General features: G+C 40.7%; 1 protein-coding gene across 1 annotated transcript in view; it reads left to right on the forward strand.

The window, feature by feature from the left end:
* The first annotated feature begins 2,459 nt into the window (after positions 1-2,459).
* sema3h (sema domain, immunoglobulin domain (Ig), short basic domain, secreted, (semaphorin) 3H) overlaps positions 2,460-26,524 on the forward strand; it is a 189,698-nt gene continuing 165,633 nt past the window's right edge. Inside the window, exon 1 of the mRNA XM_034171745.1 lies at positions 2,460-2,972. Within this exon, the coding sequence (XP_034027636.1) occupies positions 2,864-2,972 (109 nt within the window). The 5' untranslated portion in view covers positions 2,460-2,863. The remainder of the gene's footprint in view (positions 2,973-26,524) is intronic.

Genomic DNA, 26,524 nt, shown 5'->3' on the forward strand with positions numbered 1-26,524 from the left:
TAAAGGAATCAGGATTTTATTTCAAGACTGGTAAGGACCACAACAGTGAATTCACTAAATTACCGGCAGTCAGTAACATATAGATCAGGGGTATTCAACTGGTTGCAGAAAGGGCCAAGAGGGTGCAGGTTATCTTTGCAACCACCCACTCCACCAGGTGATTTCACTGATTAACTGATTCCATCTGCTCAAAGTGATGTTAATCAGTGGGTGGTTGCAAGGAAAACCTGCACTCGCTCGGCCCTTTCTGCAACCAGTTGAATACCCCTGATATTGATGCTGAGATGGTCAGACCTCTTTTGGAGCTGCCAAATTCATTCAAATACAAATTTTATTTTGTAAAACAGAGAAAGCTCTTGTCTGTAGTTTGCACTCTTTATTTATTGTTACTAAGCTTCAGTATTTTACATTTACATGTATTATTTCTAATATTGTTTGTACTAGCTGAAAGAGTACACAAATTTCAGTGTATTATCTTGAGTACCTGCAGTACATAACATTTTGTAGATTTAGATACGGTATGTACTTAGGAAATTGCATACATTTATGCAAGCACTGTTGTTGAAAAAATAACAAGCATTTGTATCATGTAGTAGAAGACAGCAAAGTAAAGTCTTAAGTAATTCAGACATTCTGGGCCTGATTTACTAAGATGCTACATAGCGAGTGCTAAATCGTGTGGGCTTTCCCAAGTTTTGCTTGTTGGGTTGGGGACTGTTTTGTGGCTGATCAAATACAGATGGTTCAATTGTTTTCTTTTCTTAGTGTTTGTTTGTTTGTATGTGGTTGCTTTTACGGGATTGTGGATTGTTCGGGTCAGCTGTACATATGGTTTGCATGTTGCACATTTTATTGGAACTGCATCATGCTGTTTGACACTGACACTGATCCAGCCCTGGTCTTGGCCTGGACTTGGTCTCATTTCCTCAAAGTCTTGATTTTGTCTCTGGCCTTTGCCATGATGTGGTCTTGGTTTAGGTAGTCTTGACTACAACATTGGGTTAATAACATTCCAGTAGTTTGTAGCCAATGGAGGTGTCATAGTGTTAGTTAATAGCGGGTCATCTGGTCTGGTCCTCAAACAAATAAATCTGTGCCAAGTCACTTACAAGACCTTATAATACTGAACTAAATGCTATAAAAATGTGATATCAACAGAAATTACACAACAGCCGGCAAGTGTGGTGAATAAAACATTTATAATGCCTTAGAGATGTCATAATCGTCTTCACTGGCACACAGCCCAAATTCATTATTTATCTCAGTGAATAAATAAATGGCTACAGATAGCCTGGGATTGAACCGACGAGCTGGTGGAAAATGCATTGCGCTTTAAACTTTCTCTCCCCAGTGAGCTACTAGTTTATGAAAATACGGAGTGTTTCTGAGTAAGTACCTCTTAGTGGTCGCATTTGGTTTACGAAAGTGAATCTAATGAGAGAAAGAGAGACGGTGTTGATTTTGACATAATATTTTGGATTAGTTTTAGTTATAGTCCTCTAAAATGTAGTCTAATTTTAGTCATTATTTAGTCATCTGAATTGTTTTAGTTTTACTGTAGTTTTACTCTAGGTTTTAGTTAGCTAAATCTACAGGAGATTTCGTTGACTAAAATCTTAGAATAATTACTTGATTAAACTAGAACAAAACTAAAACAATTCAGATGATGAAATTATGACTAAAACTAGACCACATTTTAGAGGACTATAAGTAAAAGTAATCCAAAATATGCTCTCAAAATGAACACTGTTAGTTGACGCTGTATTGATGATGGATTAGGAGCAGGTGTGGTTGTCACTGAGAGACTATTTCAGCACGCAAATGCACTAAATTGGAGAAATGAAACATTATTTTCTGATTCTGTTCTAAATCTTAAATAACGCATTCACAAGACCACAAAACCCAGCAGAAAGGATTTTGTGTGAATGTAGTTATATTTATGGTTTTGAAGTTACTTGTAGCTTGAAATGAGCTTGTTTGCTAAGAAATGAAAAATGAACGTGCTTGTTTTGATGTTTAAAAATTGCTGTCACCTCCTGTTATGTGTCAGCAGTGCGGTTTGAGCTGAATCCAGGACGAGAGTCAGATCAGATGCTTAGATCAGATGGCAAATTGGCGGTGGTTTTCCCTCTCATGAATGCTGCTCTAGTTTTTCACAAGCGTCACCTTTTTGTGAAGAGCGGAAGACACTCGGGCACAGTGACGATAGTGGCGTTTGGCACCTAGAACGCCGCATTCAACAGTCTTGGCAAAGACAGTGAAATGTGACAGCTGCAGTGACTCCTGAAGAGTGGGCGTGCAACAAAAACGACAAAAGAAAGCGGAGTGAGGGAGAGAGGGATGGGACTAAAAAAATAATAAAAAGCTGATTTGCTTATTTCCACTTTAACTAGCAGCGTTGAATAGACTTGTGTGTGAGAGTGTGCATGCGGGGTGTCCACAATAATTTGGACACTTGGTCTCTCTCCCTCCCACTGAGAGAGGGAGAGAGAGAAAGAGAGAGAGGGAGGGAGAATGAAAGAGAGAGAGGGAGAGTCGCATGCAGAGCGGAGCTGGGAGGAGAGGCAGAGCAGCACAGAGCTGTCACGCTGTGAGGATTGAGCGCCGAGTCATTTGAGTTTTTCTTTCGGAACCCCTCACGACCCCTCACATAATCATCAACACACAGATGGTCCAGTGTGTGTGAGTGCTGTTCCTCAGAGCGAGTGCTGAGTCAGGTTCAGGACCCAGACTCTTTTGGACTGTCACAGAGTTTGGATTCAGCCTCGTTGGGATTTGGGCTCAGGATCCCAGACTTTGGATTCTGATTGTGTGTGTGTTGTTCTTGCCACTGAGACTCTGAGTCCAGAGCAGTGTGTGAGTGATGAGGAGGATGGCTTTGCTGGTGACACAAGTCCTCCTCGCCCTGCTCGGGGTCACGTTAACGGAGGCATGGAGAACATCACAACCCAGACTGCAGTTCACGTATTCCGGTAAGAGGCAACTTTGTCTTCTTCATCGTTTTGCCTGCGTTTCCTCACGCGTTTGTTTACAGTCTGTGGAGGCAGAAATCCACTGCAGGGGAGGTGAGGAAAAAAGGAACAGTGCAAGAAAAACCGAATCCATCACCCAACAGGAACGTCAGCGTTATTCAGACAGAAAAACAACACATTTTGCACAATGTTGCAAATTGATGTTTGTGCAAACTGCAGTTTGAATTTTGCATTGATTTTTATCCACTAACGTGTAGCACATGTGCAGCCAGTCTCCTCTGTGTCAGCCTGATCCCGTCAGATTTCAGAAGCTAAGCACTGCAGGATCTGGTTAGTACTTGGATAGAGACCTCTTTGGAACACCATCGGCTGTGTGTGTTTCTCCAGGTAAAACTGGAGTTGCGTCAGAAAGGGCATCCGGTGTAAAACTTGTGCCAAATACCAATGCAGATCTGGCTGTGTCTGCTGTGGTAACCCCGAACAAAACAGGAGCAGCCGAATGGACAACAACAACGTGTAGCACACGTGTTTGCTTATGTTGCACTGAAGGAATTATTTTTTTTTTTTATTTCCTTCCTAGAGGGTATTTGGTGTAAAATTTGTGCCACATTGACTGGTGGATCCCAAGAAAAAAAAACAAAAACAAAAAACAGGAGAAAAACAAACTGATTAACTTTGTTTGTTTGGCCATGAGACTCAAAAAAGTTCTCTGTAAAATCCATCAAGAAGAAAACCTGATTGATGATTGTTGTTGATCAGGTTTTCGATGTTTTTTTTATGGCATCATGAGGTGGAGCACTGTTCAATATGTCCATAGATTTAATTAAAAACAGACACAGTAATCTTGAAGAAACCTTCACGTTAATCAGCACACAGGAAGCTCTGTTCTGACAGAAAACACTGCTGCTGTGTGGCTGCTGTGAGAACTGCATATTTTTAAAGTTATATATTTTTATAGCTTTTTCTGCTTTTAATAGTTGCATCGACAAACCAGATTTTTATTTATTCTCATAAATGTAAACCAGTGAGAGTGTGATTGTCTGCATTCATTAAAACATTCAAACAAAGATAAACATGACACCAATATTCACAACTGCTGTGCTTGTCAGGAGAAATCTGGCCCTTCCTGCAAACTTTTGTATCTTAAAACTCAAGAACCGTAGAAGTCTCAAAATGGAAATTTTTATACATTAATACTGGGAGGTCAAAGCTGTGCGTGCCAAAAAATCATGCATTTCTGACATTTATAAATGCCTTTTTTTAATCACACCAGTACAGATATGTACTCATGCTCAAACGTCTTAACGTTAAAAGTTAAATCAACTTTAATAATATGTTGAATCAATGGTCACGTGATTTCCAAAACCTGGGCCGACAGACAAAACCCAACATACAATTCTATCCTTTGTCCTTATGAGCAACTTAGTTGTTTGAAGCTTTAACTGTTTTTAAAAGAGTTAATATAACTCACAGTGTAGTCGAAGTTAGAATACTTTTGTGACATTTCCTAAAATTCTTGATAATATTTTTGAGATCAGAGTTAAAATTACTCAGAGTTAAAATGATAAAACTCCCCCTAAGTATTTAGGTCGCATGAAAAAACTAAGATAAATATTGGACTTCTATCTGGTAGAACAAAAGGAAATGCCAGTTAAACAGTTGTGAGTGCATCTTTAAATGTTACTCCACCTTTTATTTATTGCTGTCAAGTTACCATGGCGACATTGCAGCGTCTCCCGTTGTTCCTGATCATGTTCCGATCACGAGCCCCTACAGTTAAAAGTGATTGAGTTTTATTGGCCGGGGCTTTGCCGTCTTTACACGGGCAGGTGGTGGCACATGGGGGTGCTGTTGCTTTAATTTGGACCATCTTTTGTGGGATGATTGACAGCCAGCGAAAAACTGTTGAAAAACGGTTCAAATTTGAAATTTGTGTATATAGGGGATATTTTAGAATGGCTCTATTGAGTTTTGGTTAACTTATGGTTACTTTGACTCACTAATATAAAGTCATATCACATTTCTGCTGGTCATGTGACCTTTGACCTTGGGTGACCTTGAAAGGTCAACTTGGAGTTGGTGCTAAAAAGTGTAAAGACCAGATATTTTACTCTCTGAGTGCCCCATCAGAAATATCTAATAACAATCTGATGTTTGAGGGATGTTTTCTCTCGGTCGCTCCGTCTAATTTCCGCAGTTTTATTAAAAGCCGATTAAAACTTAAACCAGTTTATCAGAAGAGGTTTTGTGGAGGTCGGTGGCTTGTAAACAGGGAATTGTTGAAAACATTTCAATTCCTTTCTGTAGCTGTCCCATACATCTCTCATGTTCTCTCTTCACCCCCTCCCCCCCCCCCCCCCCCACACACACACACATATGCAGTTGACAGAACTTAACACCACTTTTTCCTTATTTACTCATTGTTCTCGTCTATTAATGGCAGCACACTCCCGTGTGACACATAGTGTCAATGTGTTTTTGTCTCTGTAGTCTTCTGTGGAATTAAGTTTCCTGCAGTCATCTACTTTGGAAGTGAAATCTCACTCAGCATGAGCTCTTTCAGAAGAGACATTTGTGAAAGTATTCATTTGGCTGTCTGAAGTCATAAAGGAATAAATGTGTAATTACATTCTTAAATGACATATTCAGCATTAAATAAAAAAGTCAGAGAGTGCTGTTAAAGCTGTGCCAAGCCTTAATTAAATGAGCTTTACAATGTTTTTACAAGTTTCAGTTTCATCACCTCATATATTTTGTGGCTTTTTACCAAACGCGTCTAAATGGCGGCCTGCAGGGGAGGAGCTCGCCAGCGTTTTCCATCAGGCGCGCCTTTGGAATGAATTCAGCTCGAACCAACACTGCACGGTGAACGTGAGATGGGAAACGAGAAAAAAGGTCTCACGTTATCACTGTGTGGAGTGGCACCTAGGTGGCGCCCTCAGCCATCAGCCATTAGGTAATATGGGACGTTAATGTGCCCGCGTGCTGCACGTATGGTTTCATCAGAATGAAGGAGAAGCTAAACATCTGCACCTTCTCACTTTCAAATTAAAATCAGGTTTGAGGCGTTAAATAAATTTGTTTCCGCTTCCATGTAAGAAAACACATTCTTGCGTATCAACACAAAGGTTCTGTGAAGGAACAAGCATACGACCGCCGTTGGCCTAGAAAACACAGAGAAGCCTTTTTGGATGGTCTTAAGTGGGAATTTAGCTCTAATGAAATCTGAATGTGAAGAGCTGCTGCTGAGCACACGTGCATGAAGTGTGCTTGTGCACGTGAGCAAAAGAATGTGTGTGTGTGCTGCCGTCAAACCCATATATCACTTTTTGTAATGATTTGGTTTATTGATCTCAGGAAGTCCAGTGTGATGAGATGTTGAGCTACTGGAGTCGATGATTTCTGAACAAAATGCTGCTGCAGATGAAGACGGTTTCGTCCACCAGACAACCCGTCTGACACCTGTGAGCCATTAAGTGTAAACTTGCTCTATGGAATTTTATAGACTCCGATCAACACCTGCAGATCTGAACTGCTGTAACACTTCTAAAGAGCTTCACTCACGTGCTCTTCTGTTCACACATCTGTGCACTGCTGATGTGCCCGATGGACAGAGAACATCTGTGTGTAACATCATCCAGATGTAACACAGCGTTGGCTTATAGCGTTTGTAAAGCAATTTTCAGCTTTGTTTGGAATGCCACAGTCTGATAAGTGACGGTGGTGAAATGTCAGTGGCTCAACAAAAGCTCCAGGATTCAAACTGGAACATAGCGATGATGCGTTCACGTCGGTGCGAGATGTTAATGTGGGTTGTTATGGTGACTCCTGCGCTGAACAATGTGCGAGGATTTTGGAGTGGAGCACCACAGACTAAAACAGTTAAATGTGGTCTATTAAACATTAGGTCTCTCTCTTCTAAGTCCCTGTTGGTAAATGATATAATAATTGATCAACATATTGATTTATTCTGCCTTACAGAAACCTGGTTACAGCAGGATGAATATGTTAGTTTAAATGAGTCAACACCCCCGAGTCACACTAACTGCCAGAATGCTCGTAGCACGGGCTGAGGCGGAGGATTAGCAGCAATCTTCCATTCCAGCTTATTAATTAATCAAAAACCCAGACAGAGCTTTAATTCATTTGAAAGCTTGACTCTTAGTCTTGTCCATCCAAATTGGAAGTCCCAAAAACCAGTTTTATTTGTTATTATCTATTGTCCACCTGGTCGTTACTGTGAGTGCTTAGCTCAGATAAGATAATTATAGTGGGCGATTTTAACATCCACACAGATGCTGAGAATGACAGTCTCAGCACTGCATTTAATCTATTATTAGACTCAATTGGCTTTGCTCAAAATGTAAATGAGTCCACCCACCACTTTAATCATATCTTAGATCTTGTTCTGACTTATGGTATGGAAATTGAAGACTTAACCGTATTCCCTGAAAACTCCCTTCTGTCTGATCATTTCTTAATAACATTTACATTTACTCTGATGGACTACCCAGCAGTGGGGAATAAGTTTCATTACACTAGAAGTCTTTCAGAAAGCGCTGTAACTAGGTTTAAGGATATGATTCCTTCTTTATGTTCTCTAATGCCATATACCAACACAGTGCAGAGTAGCTACCTAAACTCTGTAAGTGAGATAGAGTATCTCGTCAATAGTTTTACATCCTCATTGAAGACAACTTTGGATGCTGTAGCTCCTCTGAAAAAGAGAGCTTTAAATCAGAAGTGCCAGACTCCATGGTATAACTCACAAACTCGCAGCTTAAAGCAGATAACCCGTAAATTGGAGAGGATTATAATATTATATAATTGAAGAAAATAAGAACAACCCCAGGTTTCTTTTCAGCACTGTAGCCAGGCTGACAAAGAGTCAGAGCTCTATTGAGCCGAGTATTCCTTTAACTTTAACTAGTAATGACTTCATGACTTTCTTTGCTAATAAAATTTTAACTATTAGAGAAAAAATTACTCATAACCATCCCAAAGACGTATCGTTATCTTTGGCTGCTTTCAGTGATGCCGGTATTTGGTTAGACTCTCTCCGATTGTTCTGTCTGAGTTATTTTCATTAGTTACTTCCTCCAAACCATCAACATGTCTATTAGACCCCATTCCTACCAGGCTGCTCAAGGAAGCCCTACCATTAATTAATGCTTCGATCTTAAATATGATCAATCTATCTTTATTAGTTGGCTATGTACCACAGGCTTTTAAGGTGGCAGTAATTAAACCATTACTTAAAAAGCCATCACTTGACCCAGCTATCTTAGCTAATTATAGGCCAATCTCCAACCTTCCTTTTCTCTCAAAAATTCTTGAAAGGGTAGTTGTAAAACAGCTAACTGATCATCTGCAGAGGAATGGTCTATTTGAAGAGTTTCAGTCAGGTTTTAGAATTCATCATAGTACAGAAACAGCATTAGTGAAGGTTACAAATGATCTTCTTATGGTCTCAGACAGTGGACTCATCTCTGTGCTTGTTCTGTTAGCCCTCAGTGCTGCTTTTGATACTGTTGACCATAAAATTTTATTACAGAGATTAGAGCATGCCATAGGTATTAAAGGCACTGCACTGCGGTGGTTTGAATCATATTTATCTAATAGATTACAATTTGTTCATGTAAATGGGGAATCTTCTTCACAGACTAAGGTTAATTATGGAGTTCCACAAGGTTCTGTGCTAGGACCAATTTTATTCACTTTATACATGCTTCCCTTGGGCAGTATTATTAGACAGCATTGCTTAAATTTTCATTGTTACGCAGATGATACCCAGCTTTATCTATCCATGAAGCCAGAGGACACACACCAATTAGCTAAACTGCAGGAATGTCTTACAGACATAAAAACATGGATGACCTCTAATTTCCTGCTTTTAAACTCAGATAAATGATGCACTGAGTGTTTCTTTCTCTTTTTGCTCTGTATGCACCACTCTGCATTTAATCATTAGTGACTGATCTCTGCTGTCTTCCACAGCATGTCTTTTTCCTGGTTCTCTCCCTCAGCCCCAACCAGTCCCAGCAGAAGACTGCCCCTCCCTGAGCCTGGTTCTGCTGGAGGTTTCTTCCTGTTAAAAGGGAGTTTTCCTTCCCACTGTTGCCAAGTGCTTGCTCACAGGGGGTCGTTTTGACCGTTGGCGTTTTTCCGTAATTATTGTATGGCCTTGCCTTACAATATAAAGCGCCTTGGGGCAACTGTTTGTTGTGATTTAGCGCTATATAAATAAAATTGATTTGATTTGATTTGATTTGGAGACCAGTGCTCAGATTGTGCACTACTACACAAGGGGATAGTTAAGAGTCTAGAGGTTTGAGTGACAGCCCTGTGACCAGAAGATCCTCGGTTTGATTCCACATCTGACATGAAAATCACTAAAGTCCTTCCCAGTGTGCAGTTGAACGCCTCAAACTGGTGCGAGTGAATAAATGTGAAGCATCACTGCGATGCACTGGACACATTCCAGATAGATGACTTCTAGTTAGGCAATTAAAAAAAGGATTATATTTTAACAAATATGCACGGTTGTCTTTTACTTTGAAAAATTCAGTAGATGTTGAAAATTTTCTTCTGATTGGTTGGGGTGTGTTTAGGGTTCATGTTAATATTTATGGCTTAGGGTTAATATTTGACCTCTTTATTGTTAGATTTCTCTGTCTGGAATGAAACGCAGACTAAACCTGTTTATTAACTTCTGCTTTATTCTGTTTCAACACCAGAGGGTGCAAATCAGAAGGAACGTTTGGAAACATTATTTTCTAAACCATTCATGAGGTAGTGAGACCCAGTTATTGCAATGCCTGATGTCATCATATGGAGCAACACGCAGGTGTTGTGAAGGCTTCGATACGTTCCGGAGCACTGAGTGACCACAATGGAAAGAGTTTTTTTTGTGTCATCCCTGCTTATGTATGTGTTACAAGTATGTTTGCTTAATAAAATCAATCAATGGGACAGATCAGTGTTGGGAAAGTGTAGGAGCACGGACCCACAACAGGGGGCGCAAATGAACGGACAATGGATAAAGCCAAATACAACACTTTACTGTTGTGAAAATGCACAACAACAACAGATTACAATAGTGAATGAAGTCAAATACAAGATGTCATGTGGGCAGGCTCGAAGATAGGAGACATCAGTCCGAAGTCGAACCGGAACCACACGATTTCCTCCGCCACCGAACCCCGGGAATACTGGAGCCGCCAAGTCCCGAACTCCCAGGTGGCCACTGCCTCCGCGTGTCGGATCTGGTACTGCTGGCGAGGAGCAAACACAGTTAGATGTGGGTGCGTGTGCACCCAGCAACACGTAAGGTGGGAAACCACCTCCACCTCTCGTCGAAAAAAGGAACAGAATGAATACTGTCCAACTCACACAAGTAACAGATATTCCTGTCAACAAACACAGTCAGCTGAGAATATTACCTCCTTAGTAGAGCGATATCTCGGCAATCAGGTGGAGATGCCGTCTTGCTGATATACCTCTGTAGATCTGGTGATTGATGACAGCTGTCGTCGGTGATAAGTGACAGCTGTCACCCCGGCTGCTCCTGTGAGGCGGCAGCGCCCTCTGGTGCCTGGAGCCCGCACTCCAGGCAGGGCGCCCTCTGGTGGTGGTGGGCCAGCAGTACCTCCTCTTCAGCGGCCCACACAACAGATCAGTGTTTGCATCTCTAATTTATAGTACAGACAAAAACTTCTGGTGTCATCCCTAGCCAGACGTTCTGTCTGTTCTTTAATCCAGTTTTACTTTTGTTCTGTTGTAGATTTCATCCTTTGTTTGCCCATGTAGTTGGCATCATGTTCCTCCCCACAGGAGCGAGCTTACTGTATCTTGTTAGCTGACACTGACATGAAAGTGAGTGTCAGATAGTGTCAGAACTACATAGGTTGGAGTTCAAATTGCTCGGCAGGTGTCATTTGGCTCTAATTTGTCACTTCAGTGGATCTTCCTGTGCCAACAGGCGGTCCACTCGACCATGAAGCTGTGACGGGTGAAGGACCAGACAAATGTGTCTGGATGCACAGCCCTCCACACTCACACCGACTGAACCTTGTAACACCTTCAGAGTTGTGTTGGGTGTCTTGGTGGCTTCCCTCACTTGTCTTTTTGGTACACGTTGACTCGGTTGTGGATGGCGTGCTGTGCCTTACTTTTCCATTTCTTAATGGAATAAGTGAACTCCAAGAGACACTAGAAAAGGACGACCACCCCCAGAGTGAAATCCATATCGACGGGGGTTTTAATGCACCACATCAGCATATGGGATCAGTAATAAGTCCAGATATTGACAACGTAAATTTAAAAAGTACATAAATGAGTGACACTTTAGGTGCATAACTTTGAATTTTGATATGTGTTGTGTCTTTACCTTCTTGCTGCAGTGGTTCAGATGTTGTAATTGTTTAAAGGTCTTCACATCGACCAAACAACCTCACGTCTGAGAGAACAGCTTTAAATACTTATAACCACGTTTAGCTCCATTCTTCCTTCTTTCTCTCTCTGTGTTCACTCAGACTTGGTGTTGACATGGAAGAGTGTGTTTAATGTAATGAGCTCATTATGAAGCCACTCAGGGATTGTAGTGTGATTGTCATGATGATAGATGGTAATTAGCGATAATGTTTCAGTACCACACACACACACACACACACACACACACACACACACACACACACACACACACACACACACACACACACACACACACACACACACACACACACACACACACATTGCTGGGTTACTTTGTGCCATAAGGGTCTTTTCTGTTCGCAGTCTGCTCTGGACTGGTAATGGTGTGGAGTTTGGACAGCAAATATAGACGAGTGTTTGTCCATCGCAGCTACATTGTGTAGACATTAACTAAGAAACAATACATGCCATCAATTTGTAAGTCGAAAAATACAGAAAAAAAAGCATAATAAGCATGAATTATTTAGTGTGTGCTTCATCATATAAATGCAAATTATTGGTTGAGTTAATAGGGTTTTAAAAAGGAATAGTTTGCACCATGTGTCGTGCTTTGTTGTCACGTTACAGGGTAACATATGTCACATCTTCACTTAGCCTGGAAAAAGAGTCTGTTGCTCTATAAAAAAGCCCTCCGTAAAGCTAGGACATCTTTCTACTCATCACTAATTGAAGAAAATAAGAACAACCCCAGGTTTCTTTTCAGCACTGTAGCCAGGCTGACAAAGAGTCAGAGCTCTATTGAGCTGAGTATTCCATTAACTTTAACTAGTAATGACTTCATGACTTTCTTAGCTAACAAAATTTTAACTATTAGAGAAAAAATTACTCATAACCATCGCAAAGACGTATCGTTATCTTTGGCTGCTTTCAGTGATGCCGGTATTTGGTTAGACTCTTTCTCTCCGATTGTTCTGTCTGAGTTATTTTCATTAATTACTTCATCCAAACCATCAACATGTTTATTAGACCCCATTCCTACCAGGCTGCTCAAGGAAGCCCTACCATTATTTAATGCTTCGATCTTAAATATGATCAATCTATCTTTGTTAGTTGGCTATGTACCACAGGCTTTTAAGGTGGCAGTAATTAAACCATTACTTAAAAAGCCATCACTTGACCCAGCTATCTTAGCTAATTATAGGCCAATCTCCAACCTTCCTTTTCTCTCAAAAATTCTTGAAAGGGTAGTTGTAAAACAGCTAACTGATCATCTGCAGAGGAATGGTCTATTTGAAGAGTTTCAGTCAGGTTTTAGAATTCATCATAGTACAGAAACAGCATTAGTGAAGGTTACAAATGATCTTCTTATGGCCTCGGACAGTGGACTCATCTCTGTGCTTGTTCTGTTAGACCTCAGTGCTGCTTTTGATACTGTTGACCATAAAATTTTATTACAGAGATTAGAGCATGCCATAGGTATTAAAGGCACTGCGCTGCGGTGGTTTGAATCATATTTGTCTAATAGATTACAATTTGTTCATGTAAATGGGGAATCTTCTTCACAGACTAAAGTTAATTATGGAGTTCCACAAGGTTCTGTGCTAGGACCAATTTTATTCACTTTATACATGCTTCCCTTAGGCAGTATTATTAGACAGTATTGCTTAAATTTTCATTGTTACGCAGATGATACCCAGCTTTATCTATCCATGAAGCCAGAGGACACACACCAATTAGCTAAACTGCAGGATTGTCTTACAGACATAAAGACATGGATGACCTCTAATTTCCTGCTTTTAAACTCAGATAAAACTGAAGTTGTTGTACTTGGCCCCACAAATCTTAGAAACATGGTGTCTAACCAGATCCTTACTCTGGATGGCATTACCCTGACCTCTAGTAATACTGTGAGAAATCTTGGAGTCATTTTTGATCAGGATATGTCATTCAAAGCGCATATTAAACAAATATGTAGGACTGCTTTTTTGCATATACGCAATATCTCTAAAATCAGAAAGGTCTTGTCTCAGAGTGATGCTGAAAAACTAATTCATGCATTTATTTCCTCTAGGCTGGACTATTGTAATTCATTATTATCAGGTTGTCCTAAAAGTTCCCTAAAAAGCCTTCAGTTAATTCAAAATGCTGCAGCTAGAGTACTGACGGGGACTAGAAGGAGAGAGCATATCTCACCCATATTGGCCTCTCTTCATTGGCTTCCTGTTAATTCTAGAATAGAATTTAAAATTCTTCTTCTTACTTATAAGGTTTTGAATAATCAGGTCCCATCTTATCTTAGGGACCTCGTAGTACCATATCACCCCAATAGAGCGCTTCGCTCTCAGACTGCAGGCTTACTTGTAGTTCCTAGGGTTTGTAAGAGTAGAATGGGAGGCAGAGCCTTCAGCTTTCATGCTCCTCTCCTGTGGAACCAGCTCCCAATTCAGATCAGGGAGACAGACACCCTCTCTACTTTTAAGATTAGGCTTAAAACTTTCCTTTTTGCTAAAGCTTATAGTTAGGGCTGGATCAGGTGACCCTGAACCATCCCTTAGTTATGCTGCTATAGACGTAGACTGCTGGGGGGTTCCCATGATGCACTGTTTCTTTCTCTTTTTGCTCTGTATGCACCACTCTGCATTTAATCATTAGTGATCGATCTCTGCTCCCCTCCACAGCATGTCTTTTTCCTGGTTCTCTCCCTCAGCCCCAACCAGTCCCAGCAGAAGACTGCCCCTCCCTGAGCCTGGTTCTGCTGGAGGTTTCTTCCTGTTAAAAGGGAGTTTTTCCTTCCCACTGTAGCCAAGTGCTTGCTCACAGGGGGTCGTTTTGACCGTTGGGGTTTTACATAATTATTGTATGGCCTTGCCTTACAATATAAAGCGCCTTGGGGCAACTGTTTGTTGTGATTTGGCGCTATATAAAAAAATTGATTGATTGACATGCCATAGAATCCAGTGGACGTTGACATTGTTTGACCTTTACCTTGTAGACCAAACATTCAACACAGTCAAAACTATTCCATTTATTAATCCTATTAGTTCAACGTTGATATTTTTGCCTCATAACTCCATAACATTCAATCACAGATAGTCCAAACGATACCTTTCTGGAATCTTTGTGATCAGACACATAATGTGGTATAGCTTTCAATATGATTGGAACATTTTTAAATTTTGACCCCTGTGCAATTCTTCAGTTGACTCCCCCCCCCCCGCCGGCCTATTGAAAATTCAAGTGGATACTCAGTTTTTTCAAAGACTAACATCTAAGGATTATGTGTGCCAATTTTTGTGCTTGTTTCCAGAAATGAACAATTGTTACAGTATCTGCTCCACTAGTCATGGAGAAAACATGATGCCCACCATGTGGGCAAATATGGGATGAAGTATACAACAGAACAGTAAAGTAAAACTGGAATTAAAGAATGGATACAATTTTACATTAGTGCTACATATTGATGATGGTCAGCATGAAATACTGTTCAAGAACATTTAAGAACCTGTTATAGAACATTGTTCTAGAGTCTATCCAACATGGGCATCTGCTGGACTTTTCAAAAACATATTCAGCATAACCGTATCACATTCTAATTTTTATGCCCATGCTCAGTGAAGTTGGGCAGCATTATGTTCTCCTCCTTCTTTCCAGTTGTCTGTCCTGGCATCCATTTGTCAATATTTTGATTCCAAACAATATGTAGAGAATGTTTTGTGGTGGGGGAGACTAGAGTAAGGTTACTTTTGAATATACACCACAGTACAACCCCTGGCAATAATTACAGAATCACCGGCCTCGGAGGATGTTCATTCAGTTGTTTAATTTTGCTGAAAAAAAGCAGATCACAGACATGAGACAAAACTAAAGTCATTTCAAATGGCAACTTTCTGGCTTTAAGAAACACTATAAGAAATCAGGAAAAAAAATTGTGGCAGTCAGTAACAGTTACTTTTTTAGACCAAGCAGAGGGAAAAAAATATGGACTCACTCAATTCTGAAGAATAAATTATGGAATCGCCCTGTAATTTTCATCCCCAAAACTAACACCTGCATCACATCAGATCTGCTCATTAGTCTGCATCTAAAAAGGAGTGATCACACCTTGGAGAGCTGTTGCACCAAGTGGACTGACATGAATCATGGCTCCAACACGAGAGATGTCAACTGAAACAAAGGAGAGGATTATCAAACTCTTAAAAGAGGGTAAATCATCACGCAATGTTGCAAAAGATGTTGGTTGTTCACAGTCAGCTGTGTCTAAACTCTGGACCAAATACAAACAACATGGGAAGGTTGTTAAAGGCAAACATACTGGTAGACCAAGGAAGACATCAAAGCGTCAAGACAGCAAACTTAAAGCAATATGTCTCAAGAATCGAAAATGCACAACAAAACAAAAGAGGAACGAATGGGAGGAAACTGGAGTCAACGTCTGTGACCGAACTGTAAGAAACCGCCTAAAGGAAATGGGATTTACATACAGAAAAGCTAAATGAAAGCCATCATTAACACCTAAACAGAAAAAAAACAAGGTTACAATGGGCTAAGGAAAAGCAATCATGGACTGTGGATGACTGGATGAAAGTCATATTCAGTGATGAATCTCGAATCTGCATTGGGCAAGGTGATGATGCTGGAACTTTTGTTTGGTGCCCTTCCAATGAGATTTATAAAGATGACTGCCTGAAGAGAACATGTAAATTTCCACAGTCATTGATGATATGGGGCTGCATGTCAGGTAAAGGCACTGGGGAGATGGCTGTCATTACATCATCAATAAATGCACAAGTTTACGTTGATATTTTGGACACTTTTTTTATCCCATCAATTGAAAGGATGTTTGGGGATGATGAAATCATTTTTCAAGATGATAATGCTTCTTGCCATAGAGCAAAAACTGTGAAAACATTCCTTGCAAAAAGACACATAGGGTCAATGTCATGGCCTGCAAATAGTCCGGATCTTAATCCAATTGAAAATCTTTGGTGGAAGTTGAAGAAAATGGTCCATGACAAGGCTCCAACCTGCAAAGCTGATCTGGCAACAGCAATCAGAGAAAGTTGGAGCCAGATTGATGAAGAGTACTGTTTGTCACTCATTAAGTGACAAACTTAATGACTCTATTTTTCATCTTTTTACAACAGATTATGTGGGTGTTACACAAATGGTCTCAGTGAGCTTTCGTTGCACAGCCAGGAGCATTCTGTGACATATGCACTTGACATATTGACTTCCTGTTCCGGAGCACAGCGGTGTTCTGCTGTATCTGTTAGCTGTTTGAACTGAGCTGTTTGAGTTCTTTGAATTAACAGTCTTTTTCAAGACTTTTTTACTTTTTTACTTTTTTTTACTTTTTCACCGTGCTCCAACGCCTAAGGAAGACCTCTAACGGTCGAAGCATCGCGACGGAGCTCTTTTATCAGCTGGCCTTCATCAGCGTTGGCAGGCTAACTAGCTTGCTAACGCTTTCGTTTTTATTTTTGTTTTATTTTTTAGCACTGTTGTCGTGCTGCTCCACAGCTTGCCTAGTGGATTTTTATTTTATTTTAGCACTGTTGTCGTGTGTTACCTGTGCTGCTCCACAGCCTGTTCAGTGGATTTTTATTTTATTTTTTAGCACTGTTGTCGTGTGTTACCTGTGCTGCTCTACAGCCTGTTCAGTGGATTTTTATTTTATTTTAGCACTGTTGTCGTGTGTTACCTGTGCTGCTCCACAGCCTGTTCAGTGGATTTTTATTTTATTTTTTAGCACTGTTGTCGTGCGTTACCTGTGCTGTTCCACAGCCTGTCCAGTGGATTTTTATTTTATTTTTTACCACTGTTGTCGTGTGTTACCTGTGCTGCTCCACAGCCTGTCCAGTGGATTTTTATTTTATTTTTTGGCACTGTTGTCGTGTGTTACCTGCGCTGCTCCACAGCCTGTTCAGTGGATTTTTGTTTTGTTTTTCGGCACTGTTGTCGTGCGTTACCTGTGCTGCTCCACAGCCTGTCCAGTGGATTTTTATTTTATTTTTTGGCACTGTTGTCGTGCGTTACCTGTGCTGCTCCACAGCCTGTCCAGTGGATTTTGATTTTGATTTTATTTTTTTTAGCACTGTTGTCGTGTGTTACCTGTGCTGCTCCACAGCCTGTCTAGTGGATTTTTATTTTATTTTTTACCACTGTTGTCGTGTGTTACCTGTGCTGCTCCGCAGCCTGTCCAGTGGATTTTTATTTATTTATTTATTTATTTTTTATTTATTTTTTTTTTTTTTAGCACTGTTGTCGTGCGTTACCTGTGCTGCTCCACAGCCTGTCCAGTGGATTTTTATTTTATTTTTTAGCACTGTTGTCGTGCGTTACCTGTGCTGCTCCACAGCCTGTCCAGTGGATTTTTATTTTATTTTTTACCACTGTTGTCGTGCGTTACCTGTGCTGCTCCACAGCCTGTCCAGTGGATTTTGATTTTTATTTTATTTTTTTTTGGCGCTGTTGTCGTGCGTTGCCTGTGCTGCTCCACAGCCTGTCCAGTGGATTTTTATTTTATTTTTTGGCACTGTTGTCGTGTGTTACCTGCGCTGCTCCACAGCCTGTTCAGTGGATTTTTGTTTTGTTTTTTGGCACTGTTGTCGTGCGTTACCTGTGCTGCTCCACAGCCTGTCCAGTGGATTTTTATTTTATTTTTTGGCACTGTTGTCGTGCGTTACCTGTGCTGCTCCACAGCCTGTCCAGTGGATTTTGATTTTGATTTTATTTTTTTTTAGCACTGTTGTCGTGTGTTACCTGTGCTGCTCCACAGCCTGTCTAGTGGATTTTTATTTTATTTTTTACCACTGTTGTCGTGTGTTACCTGTGCTGCTCCGCAGCCTGTCCAGTGGATTTTAATTTTTTTTTTTTTTTTTAGCACTGTTGTCGTGCGTTACCTGTGCTGCTCCACAGCCTGTCCAGTGGATTTTTATTTTATTTTTTAGCACTGTTGTCGTGCGTTACCTGTGCTGCTCCACAGCCTGTCCAGTGGATTTTTATTTTATTTTTTAGCACTGTTGTCGTGCGTTACCTGTGCTGCTCCACAGCCTGTCCAGTGGATTTTTATTTTTATTTTATTTTTTTTTGGCGCTGTTGTCGTGCGTTGCCTGTGCTGCTCCACAGCCTGTCTAGTGGATTTTTATTTTGTTTTAGCACTGTTGTCATGCGTTGCCTGTGCTGCTCCACAGCCTGTCCAGTGGATTTTTATTTTTATTTTATTTTATTTTTTAGCACTGTTGTTGTGCGTTACCTGTGCTGCTCCACAGCCTGTCTAGTGGATTTTTATTTTGTTTTAGCACTGTTGTCGTGCGTTACCTGTGCTGCTCCACAGCCTGTCCAGTGGATTTTGATTTAGCACTGTTGTCGTGCGTTACCTGTGCTGCTCCACAGCCTGTCCAGTGGATTTTTATTTTGTTTTAGCACTGTTGTCGTGCGTTGCCTGTGCTGCTCCACAGCCTGTCCAGTGGATTTTTATTTTTATTTTATTTTTTAGCACTGTTGTCGTGCGTTACCTGTGCTGCTCCACAGCCTGTCTAGTGGATTTTTATTTTATTTTAGCACTGTTGTCGTGCGTTACCTGTGCTGCTCCACAGCCTGTCTAGTGTCGGATTCCCTGTTTGGGAATCCGCTAGCTTAGCGTAGCTACTAGCTCTTAGCCGTTTTAGCATGGCGGCTTCTCCTGTCTCTCCCGTACTTTTCTGCTCTGGGTGTGAAATGTTTAGTTATTCCTCGGCCTCTTTTAGCAGTAACGGTACTTGTAATAAGTGCAGCTTATTCGTAACTTTGGAGGCCAGGCTGGGCGAATTGGAGGCTCGGCTCCGCACCGTGGAAAATTCTACAGCTAGCCAGGCCCCTGTAGTCGGTGCGGACCAAGGTAGCTTAGCCGCCGTTAGTTCCCCCCTGGCAGACCCCGTGCAGTCGGGAAGGCAGGCTGACTGGGTGACTGTGAGGAGGAAGCGTAGCCCTAAACAGAAGCCCCGTGTACACCGTCAACCCGTTCACATCTCTAACCGTTTTTCCCCACTCGACGATACACTCGCCGAGGATCAAACTCTGGTTATTGGCGACTCTGTTTTGAGAAATGTGAAGTTAGCGACACCAGCAACCATTGTCAATTGTCTTCCGGGGGCCAGAGCAGGCAACATCGAAGGACATTTGAAATTGCTGGCTAAGGCTAAGCGTAAATTTGGTAAGATTGTAATTCACGTCGGCAGTAATGACACTCGGTTACGTCAATCGGAGGTCACTAAAATTAACATTGAATCGGTGTGTAACTTTGCAAAAACAATGTCGGACTCTGTTGTTTTCTCTGGGCCCCTCCCCAATCAGACCGGGAGTGACATGTTTAGCCGCATGTTCTCCTTGAATTGCTGGCTGTCTGAGTGGTGTCCAAAAAATGAGGTGGGCTTCATTGATAATTGGCAAAGCTTCTGGGGAAAACCTGGTCTTGTTAGGAGAGACGGCATCCATCCCACTTTAGAGGGAGCAGCTCTCATTTCTAGAAATCTGGCCAATTTTTTGGGATCCTCCAAACTGTGACTGTCTAGCGTTGGGACCAGGAGGCAGAGCTGTGGTCTTATACACCTCTCTGCAGCTTCTCTCCCCCTGCCATCCCCCTATTACCCCATCCCCGTAGAGACGGTGCCTGCTCCCAGACCACCAATAACTAGCAAAAATCTATTTAAGCATAAAAATTCAAAAAGAAAAAATAATATAGCACCTTCAATTGCACCACAGACTAAAACAGTTAAATGTGGTCTATTAAACATTAGGTCTCTTTCTTCTAAGTCCCTGTTGGTAAATGATATAATAATTGATCAACGTATTGATTTATTCTGCCTAACAGAAACTTGGTTACAGCAGGATGAATATGTTAGTTTAAATGAGTCAACACCCCCGAGTCACACTAACTGTCAGAATGCTCGTAGCACGGGCCGGGGCGGAGGATTAGCAGCAATCTTCCATTCCAGCTTATTAATTAATCAAAAACCTAGACAGAGCTTTAATTCATTTGAAAGCTTGTCTCTTAGTCTTGTCCATCCAAATTGGAAGTCCCAAAAACCAGTTTTATTTGTTATTATCTATCGTCCACCTGGTCGTTACTGTGAGTTTCTCTGTGAATTTTCAGACCTTTTGTCTGACTTAGTGCTTAGCTCAGATAAGATAATTATAGTGGGCGATTTTAACATCCACACAGATGCTGAGAATGACAGCCTCAACACTGCATTTAATCTATTATTAGACTCTATCGGCTTTGCTCAAAAAGTAAATGAGTCCACCCACCACTTTAATCATATTTTAGATCTTGTTCTGACTTATGGTATGGAAATAGAAGACTTAACAGTATTCCCTGAAAACTCCCTTTTGTCTGATCATTTTTTAATAACATTACATTTACCCTGATGGACTACCCTGCAGTGGGGAATAAGTTTCATTACACTAGAAGTCTTTCAGAAAGCGCTGTAACTAGGTTTAAGGATATGATTCCTTCTTTATGTTCTCTAATGTCATATACCAACACAGAGCAGAGTAGCTACCTAAACTCTGTAAGGGAGTTAGAGTATCTTGTCAATAGTTTTACATCCTCATTGAAGACAACTTTGGATGCTGTAGCTCCTCTGAAAAAGAGAGCTTTAAATCAGAAGTGTCTGACTCCGTGGTATAACTCACAAACTCGTAGCTTAAAGCAGATAACCCGTAAGTTGGAGAGGAAATGGCGTCTCACTAATTTAGAAGATCTTCACTTAGCCTGGAAAAAGAGTTTGTTGCTCTATAAGAAAGCCCTTCGTGAAGCTAGGACATCTTTCTACTCATCACTAATTGAAGAAAATAAGAACAACCCCAGGTTTCTTTTCAGCACTGTAGCCAGGCTGACAAAGAGTCAGAGCTCTATTGAGCTGAGTATTCCATTAACTTTAACTAGTAATGACTTCATGACTTTCTTTGCTAACAAAATTTTGACTATTAGAGAAAAAATTACTCATAACCATCCCAAAGATGTATCGTTATCTTTGGCTGCTTTCAGTGATGCCGGTATTTGGTTAGACTCTTTCTCTCCGATTGTTCTGTCTGAGTTATTTTCATTAGTTACTTCATCCAAACCATCAACATGCTTATTAGACCCCATTCCTGCCAGGCTGCTCAAGGAAGTCCTACCATTATTTAATGCTTCAATCTTAAATATGATCAATCTATCTTTGTTAGTTGGTTATGTACCACAGGCCTTTAAGGTGGCAGTAATTAAACCATTACTTAAAAAGCCATCACTTGACCCAGCTATCTTAGCTAATTATAGGCCAATCTCCAACCTTCCTTTTCTCTCAAAGATTCTTGAGAGGGTAGTTGTAAAACAGCTAACTGATCACCTGCAGAGGAATGGTCTATTTGAAGAGTTTCAGTCAGGTTTTAGAATTCATCATAGTACAGAAACAGCATTAGTGAAGGTTACAAATGATCTTCTTATGGCTTCGGACAGTGGACTTATCTCTGTGCTTGTTCTGTTGGACCTCAGTGCTGCTTTTGATACTGTTGACCATAAAATTTTATTACAGAGATTAGAGCATGTCATAGGTATTAAAGGCATTGCGCTGCGGTGGTTTGAATCATATTTGTCTAATAGATTACAGTTTGTTCATGTAAATGGGGAATCTTCTTCACAGACTAAAGTTAATTATGGAGTTCCACAAGGTTCTGTGCTAGGACCAATTTTATTCACTTTATACATGCTTCCCTTGGGCAGTATTATTAGACGGTATTGCTTAAATTTTCATTGTTACGCAGATGATACCCAGCTTTATCTATCCATGAAGCCAGAGGATACGCACCAATTAGCTAAACTGCAGGATTGTCTTACAGACATAAAGACATGGATGACCTCTAATTTCCTGCTTTTAAACTCAGATAAAACTGAAGTTATTGTACTTGGCCCCACAAATCTTAGAAGCATGGTGTCTAACCAGATCGTTACTCTGGATGGCATTTCCCTGATCTCTAGTAATACTGTGAGAAATCTTGGAGTTATTTTTGATCAGGATATGTCATTCAAAGCGCATATTAAACAAATATGTAGGACTGCCTTTTTGCATTTACGCAATATCTCTAAAATCAGAAAGGTCTTGTCTCAGAGTGATGCTGAAAAACTAATTCATGCATTTATTTCCTCTAGGCTGGACTATTGTAATTCATTATTATCAGGTTGTCCTAAAAGTTCCCTAAAAAGCCTTCAGTTGGTTCAGAATGCTGCAGCTAGAGTACTGACGGGGACTAGCAGGAGAGAGCATATCTCACCCGTGTTGGCCTCCCTTCATTGGCTTCCTGTTAATGCTAGAATAGAATTTAAAATTCTTCTTCTTACTTATAAGGTTTTGAATAATCAGGTCCCATCTTATCTTAGGGACCTCGTAGTACCATATTACCCCATTAGAGCGCTTCGCTCTCAGACTGCGGGCTTACTTGTAGTTCCTAGGGTTTGTAAGAGTAGAATGGGAGGCAGAGCCTTCAGCTTTCAGGCTCCTCTCCTGTGGAACCAGCTCCCAATTCAGATCAGGGAGACAGATACCCTCTCTACTTTTAAGATTAGGCTTAAAACTTTCCTTTTCGCTAAGGCTTATAGTTAGGGCTGGATCGGGTGACCCTGGACCATCCCTTGGTTATGTTGCTTTAGACGTAGACTGTGTTTCATAATTATTGTATGGCCTTGCCTTGCAATGTGGAGCGCCTTGGGGCAACTGTTTGTTGTGATTTGGCGCTATACAAGAAAAAAGTTGATTGATTGATTGATTAAGTCCATGCCTCAGAGACTGCAAGCTGTTATAAAAGCCAGAGGTGGTGCAACAAAATACTAGTGATGTGTTGGAGCGTTCTTTTGTTTTTCATGATTCCATAATTTTTTCCTCAGAATTGAGTGATTCCTTATTTTTTTCCCTCTGCTTGGTCTAAAAAAGTAACCGTTACTGACTGCCACAATTTTTTTTCCTGATTTCTTATAGTGTTTCTTAAAGCCAGAAAGTTGCCATTTGAAATGACTTTAGTTTTGTGTCATGTGGTGATCTGCTTTTTTTCTACAAAATTAAACAACTGAATGAACATCCTCCGAGGCCAGTGATTCCATAATTTTTGCCAGGGGTTGTTTGTATATCATCTTTAAAGCACTAGTCTTTCACCACAGAAATAATTTCTAGACTTCATTATTACCACTGCTATAAAACCATACACCAACTGAACACACGAGTGAGGACATGTGCTGCACTTTGCGTTGATCTTGTTGTTACACTTAAAGACTAGAGTCAGTGCAGGATCTGTTTGTACACTCATACATATGTTGCTTGTTCTCACTATTTCCGGACCCAGAAACAGTTTCAGCTATTTTGCACCAAAGAACTGCAACCTGTTTCTTGTATGTTACTGAACCACAGTTCATGACTTGTTGTCTTCCAACTCCAGGGTAGGTACCTTGTGGTACAGGTTATAGGAGGAGCTTGCAAGGCTGAGATATCCCAGATGGATCAGGCGTGGAACCAGATACAAAAAGGGCAACAAACATCCTTCCAGATAACAACACTGTGGTTCATTAAAAAAGTAAAATGCACTGAAACTGAAGACCCGTTTGCCAGTGTAAGCCTTTATTGGAATGGAAAATCCTTATTTGAGCTTGAAATGTCACACAGCACAAAGCAGTGCTGAAAAGCAATAAAAAGTAGCAAAAGACTCCAAAAAACAATAACTATAATCAAAGCACTTATGTTCCAACAAACAACAAAGATGCACAATCATCAAGAAACATGTAGGTCCTGATGAAAATAAGGGGCCAGAATGCATTGCTCAACCGTAACCCTGTAAGACTCTTCCTAAAGTGACCTGAACTCAAATCCTCCTGAGATTTCACAAACCAAGACTGAATTCCTAAGTAATCCTTTGAAAGCACTTGAAAAAGCGAGGAATCCAAAAAGTGTCCCCACTTGGCAAAAATGGCCTTTCTTGAGGGACTAACTGACTTGAACTGGTCTTTCACAAACGCACATGTACTGTGCATATGTGTTTGTACCAGTGGTGACTGGTGGCGTTGATTTTTAAGAGGGGACACATCACTCTTGGTGAAGCGAAATTTGCTGCAGGTCTGCATTACTTTTCATGAGGTGTACCTAATAAACTGGCATCTGAGTGTATATTTGTAGCCAAAGTAACCTTGTTAACTCTCCCTAATGTATATGAACCATTGAAATGCTTTAAAACTCACTGTTTGTTCGGCTACATGCTGAGTACTCCAGGGTGCTTCGGCTGCAGTCTTTGCTTATCTGATATCCCATCTTCATATCTAACTTTATCACTCGATAACTAGGTCTCGTAGTTAGTCCACAGTCGGCTTGTTTTGAATTCAGCCAACGAAACATTTTGAGTCAAAGCGCAGTTCAACATTCCAAAGCTTGCTCCTTGATTATCTTTGCTTCCAATGATGTGACGATTGCAAAAGCGCACAGACTAAATAAGAGAAAAGTAGCTGGAAAGTGAATGTGGAACACAAAGGTCGTGGTGGTCGTCGGCATACCAATAATGTTTTCTGGGTATTACAGCCGGAGTGACGGCAGGTGACTAAAACTCCTGTGATTAAATTAGATAAAACAAATGATAAATGATCCTGGATGCACAGAGCAAATGAGCGGAGGCCCAACCAGGAAGTGGGCTTTACCGTCACTAACTGAAATGAAATGAATACACTGAAATAACAGCCCAGTGTCACGTTTTTTTTTTCGTGCTCCCGTGATGAAATAGTCAAATTTTCGTGACAGAGCTTTTTTAACTCACTATTCCTAACCCTACTCCCACCCCCAACCATAACCTTAACCATAACCTAATCTTACGCCTTCCCCCCACCCTAACCATAACCTCCCCCGACCCCCCACTTCACTTTTAATTTTGTGCAGCCATCACAGAATGAATGAGAATGAATTTGTGCTGCCATGACGAAAATGAGGCGCTTTCTGTCACAATATCACGAACCAATAGATTAATAGGGATGTGAATCGTACAACAACTCACGATTCAATTCGATTCCAATTCTTTGGGTGATGATTCGATCCAGAATCGATTTTCGATTCAAAGAGCTCTGAAAAATAGTTATATTACTTAAAAAATGTTTATGTTTAAGAAAATGCAGCTTTACAAGGTTAATCAAGTGATTCTAGATGTAAATTTACTTATCTGCTTTACTTGTTCAGAGTTGGCTGGCAGTTTAGCGAAGCGCTGGTCAGTAGTCAGCAGATACCGCTGCTCCGCTCCTTTTAGCTATGGGTCATAGCGTAGCATGTGGGCTTGCGGATTTGAAGTGTTTCCGAAGTACTTGACTTTCATTTTGCAGATTTTGCACACTGCATAAGTCATGTCAAGCTCCTTCTTACGCAGCAAATAATAAAATCCAAAATGCGCCCAAACATTTGCCATCAGCAAAGACGGTGCTGGATGAATTAGCTCTTCGTCTGCCATGCTAAGCTACAGCTCACGAATGCTTGAAGCACGCTGGACGCTCCCCTCGCGGGAACGCTGTAGTACGGAAGCCGTTGCCTGACAAACAGTACACGCAGCGAGTAAGCAAGAAAATGTTTAAAAAATGCTTTTTAAAAATCGATTCTTGGACATTTTGGATTGATTCAGAATCGTAATAAATAAGAATCGCGATTCGGACCTGAATCGATTTATTTCCGGCACCCCTATCGATTAATGTATATTTCGTGCTGCTGAAGCACGACTTGCCGTGAGACCAGGTCGGAAATAAAGTATTTTATATGTTTTAAATATATAAATGCAGACTGACACTGGTAGGCACTTTCATGCTCTGACTCTGTATATGTATTTTCTTCATCTTAGTTATTATTTATGTTGTAACATACTTTCCTATCTCACTTTTTTTTTTTGAGAAGACAGCACGCTAGCACCCTCTGCTGACCCGCTGCCCCTGGTTTGTTCATGTTTTGATGATACATTTTTAGTTTATTTTCAGTTTTTCTGTTAAGTGTTTTTGTTTTGCCAGTTTGCTAGAAACTTGATTTTCTTTACCAAATTTATCAAGAAGATGAACCCGTTAAGATATGGGGAGGATCTGGATATTACATATATGTTAT

Source organism: Thalassophryne amazonica, chromosome 6, assembly GCF_902500255.1.
Source record: "Thalassophryne amazonica chromosome 6, fThaAma1.1, whole genome shotgun sequence".
NCBI lineage: Eukaryota > Metazoa > Chordata > Actinopteri > Batrachoidiformes > Batrachoididae > Thalassophryne > Thalassophryne amazonica.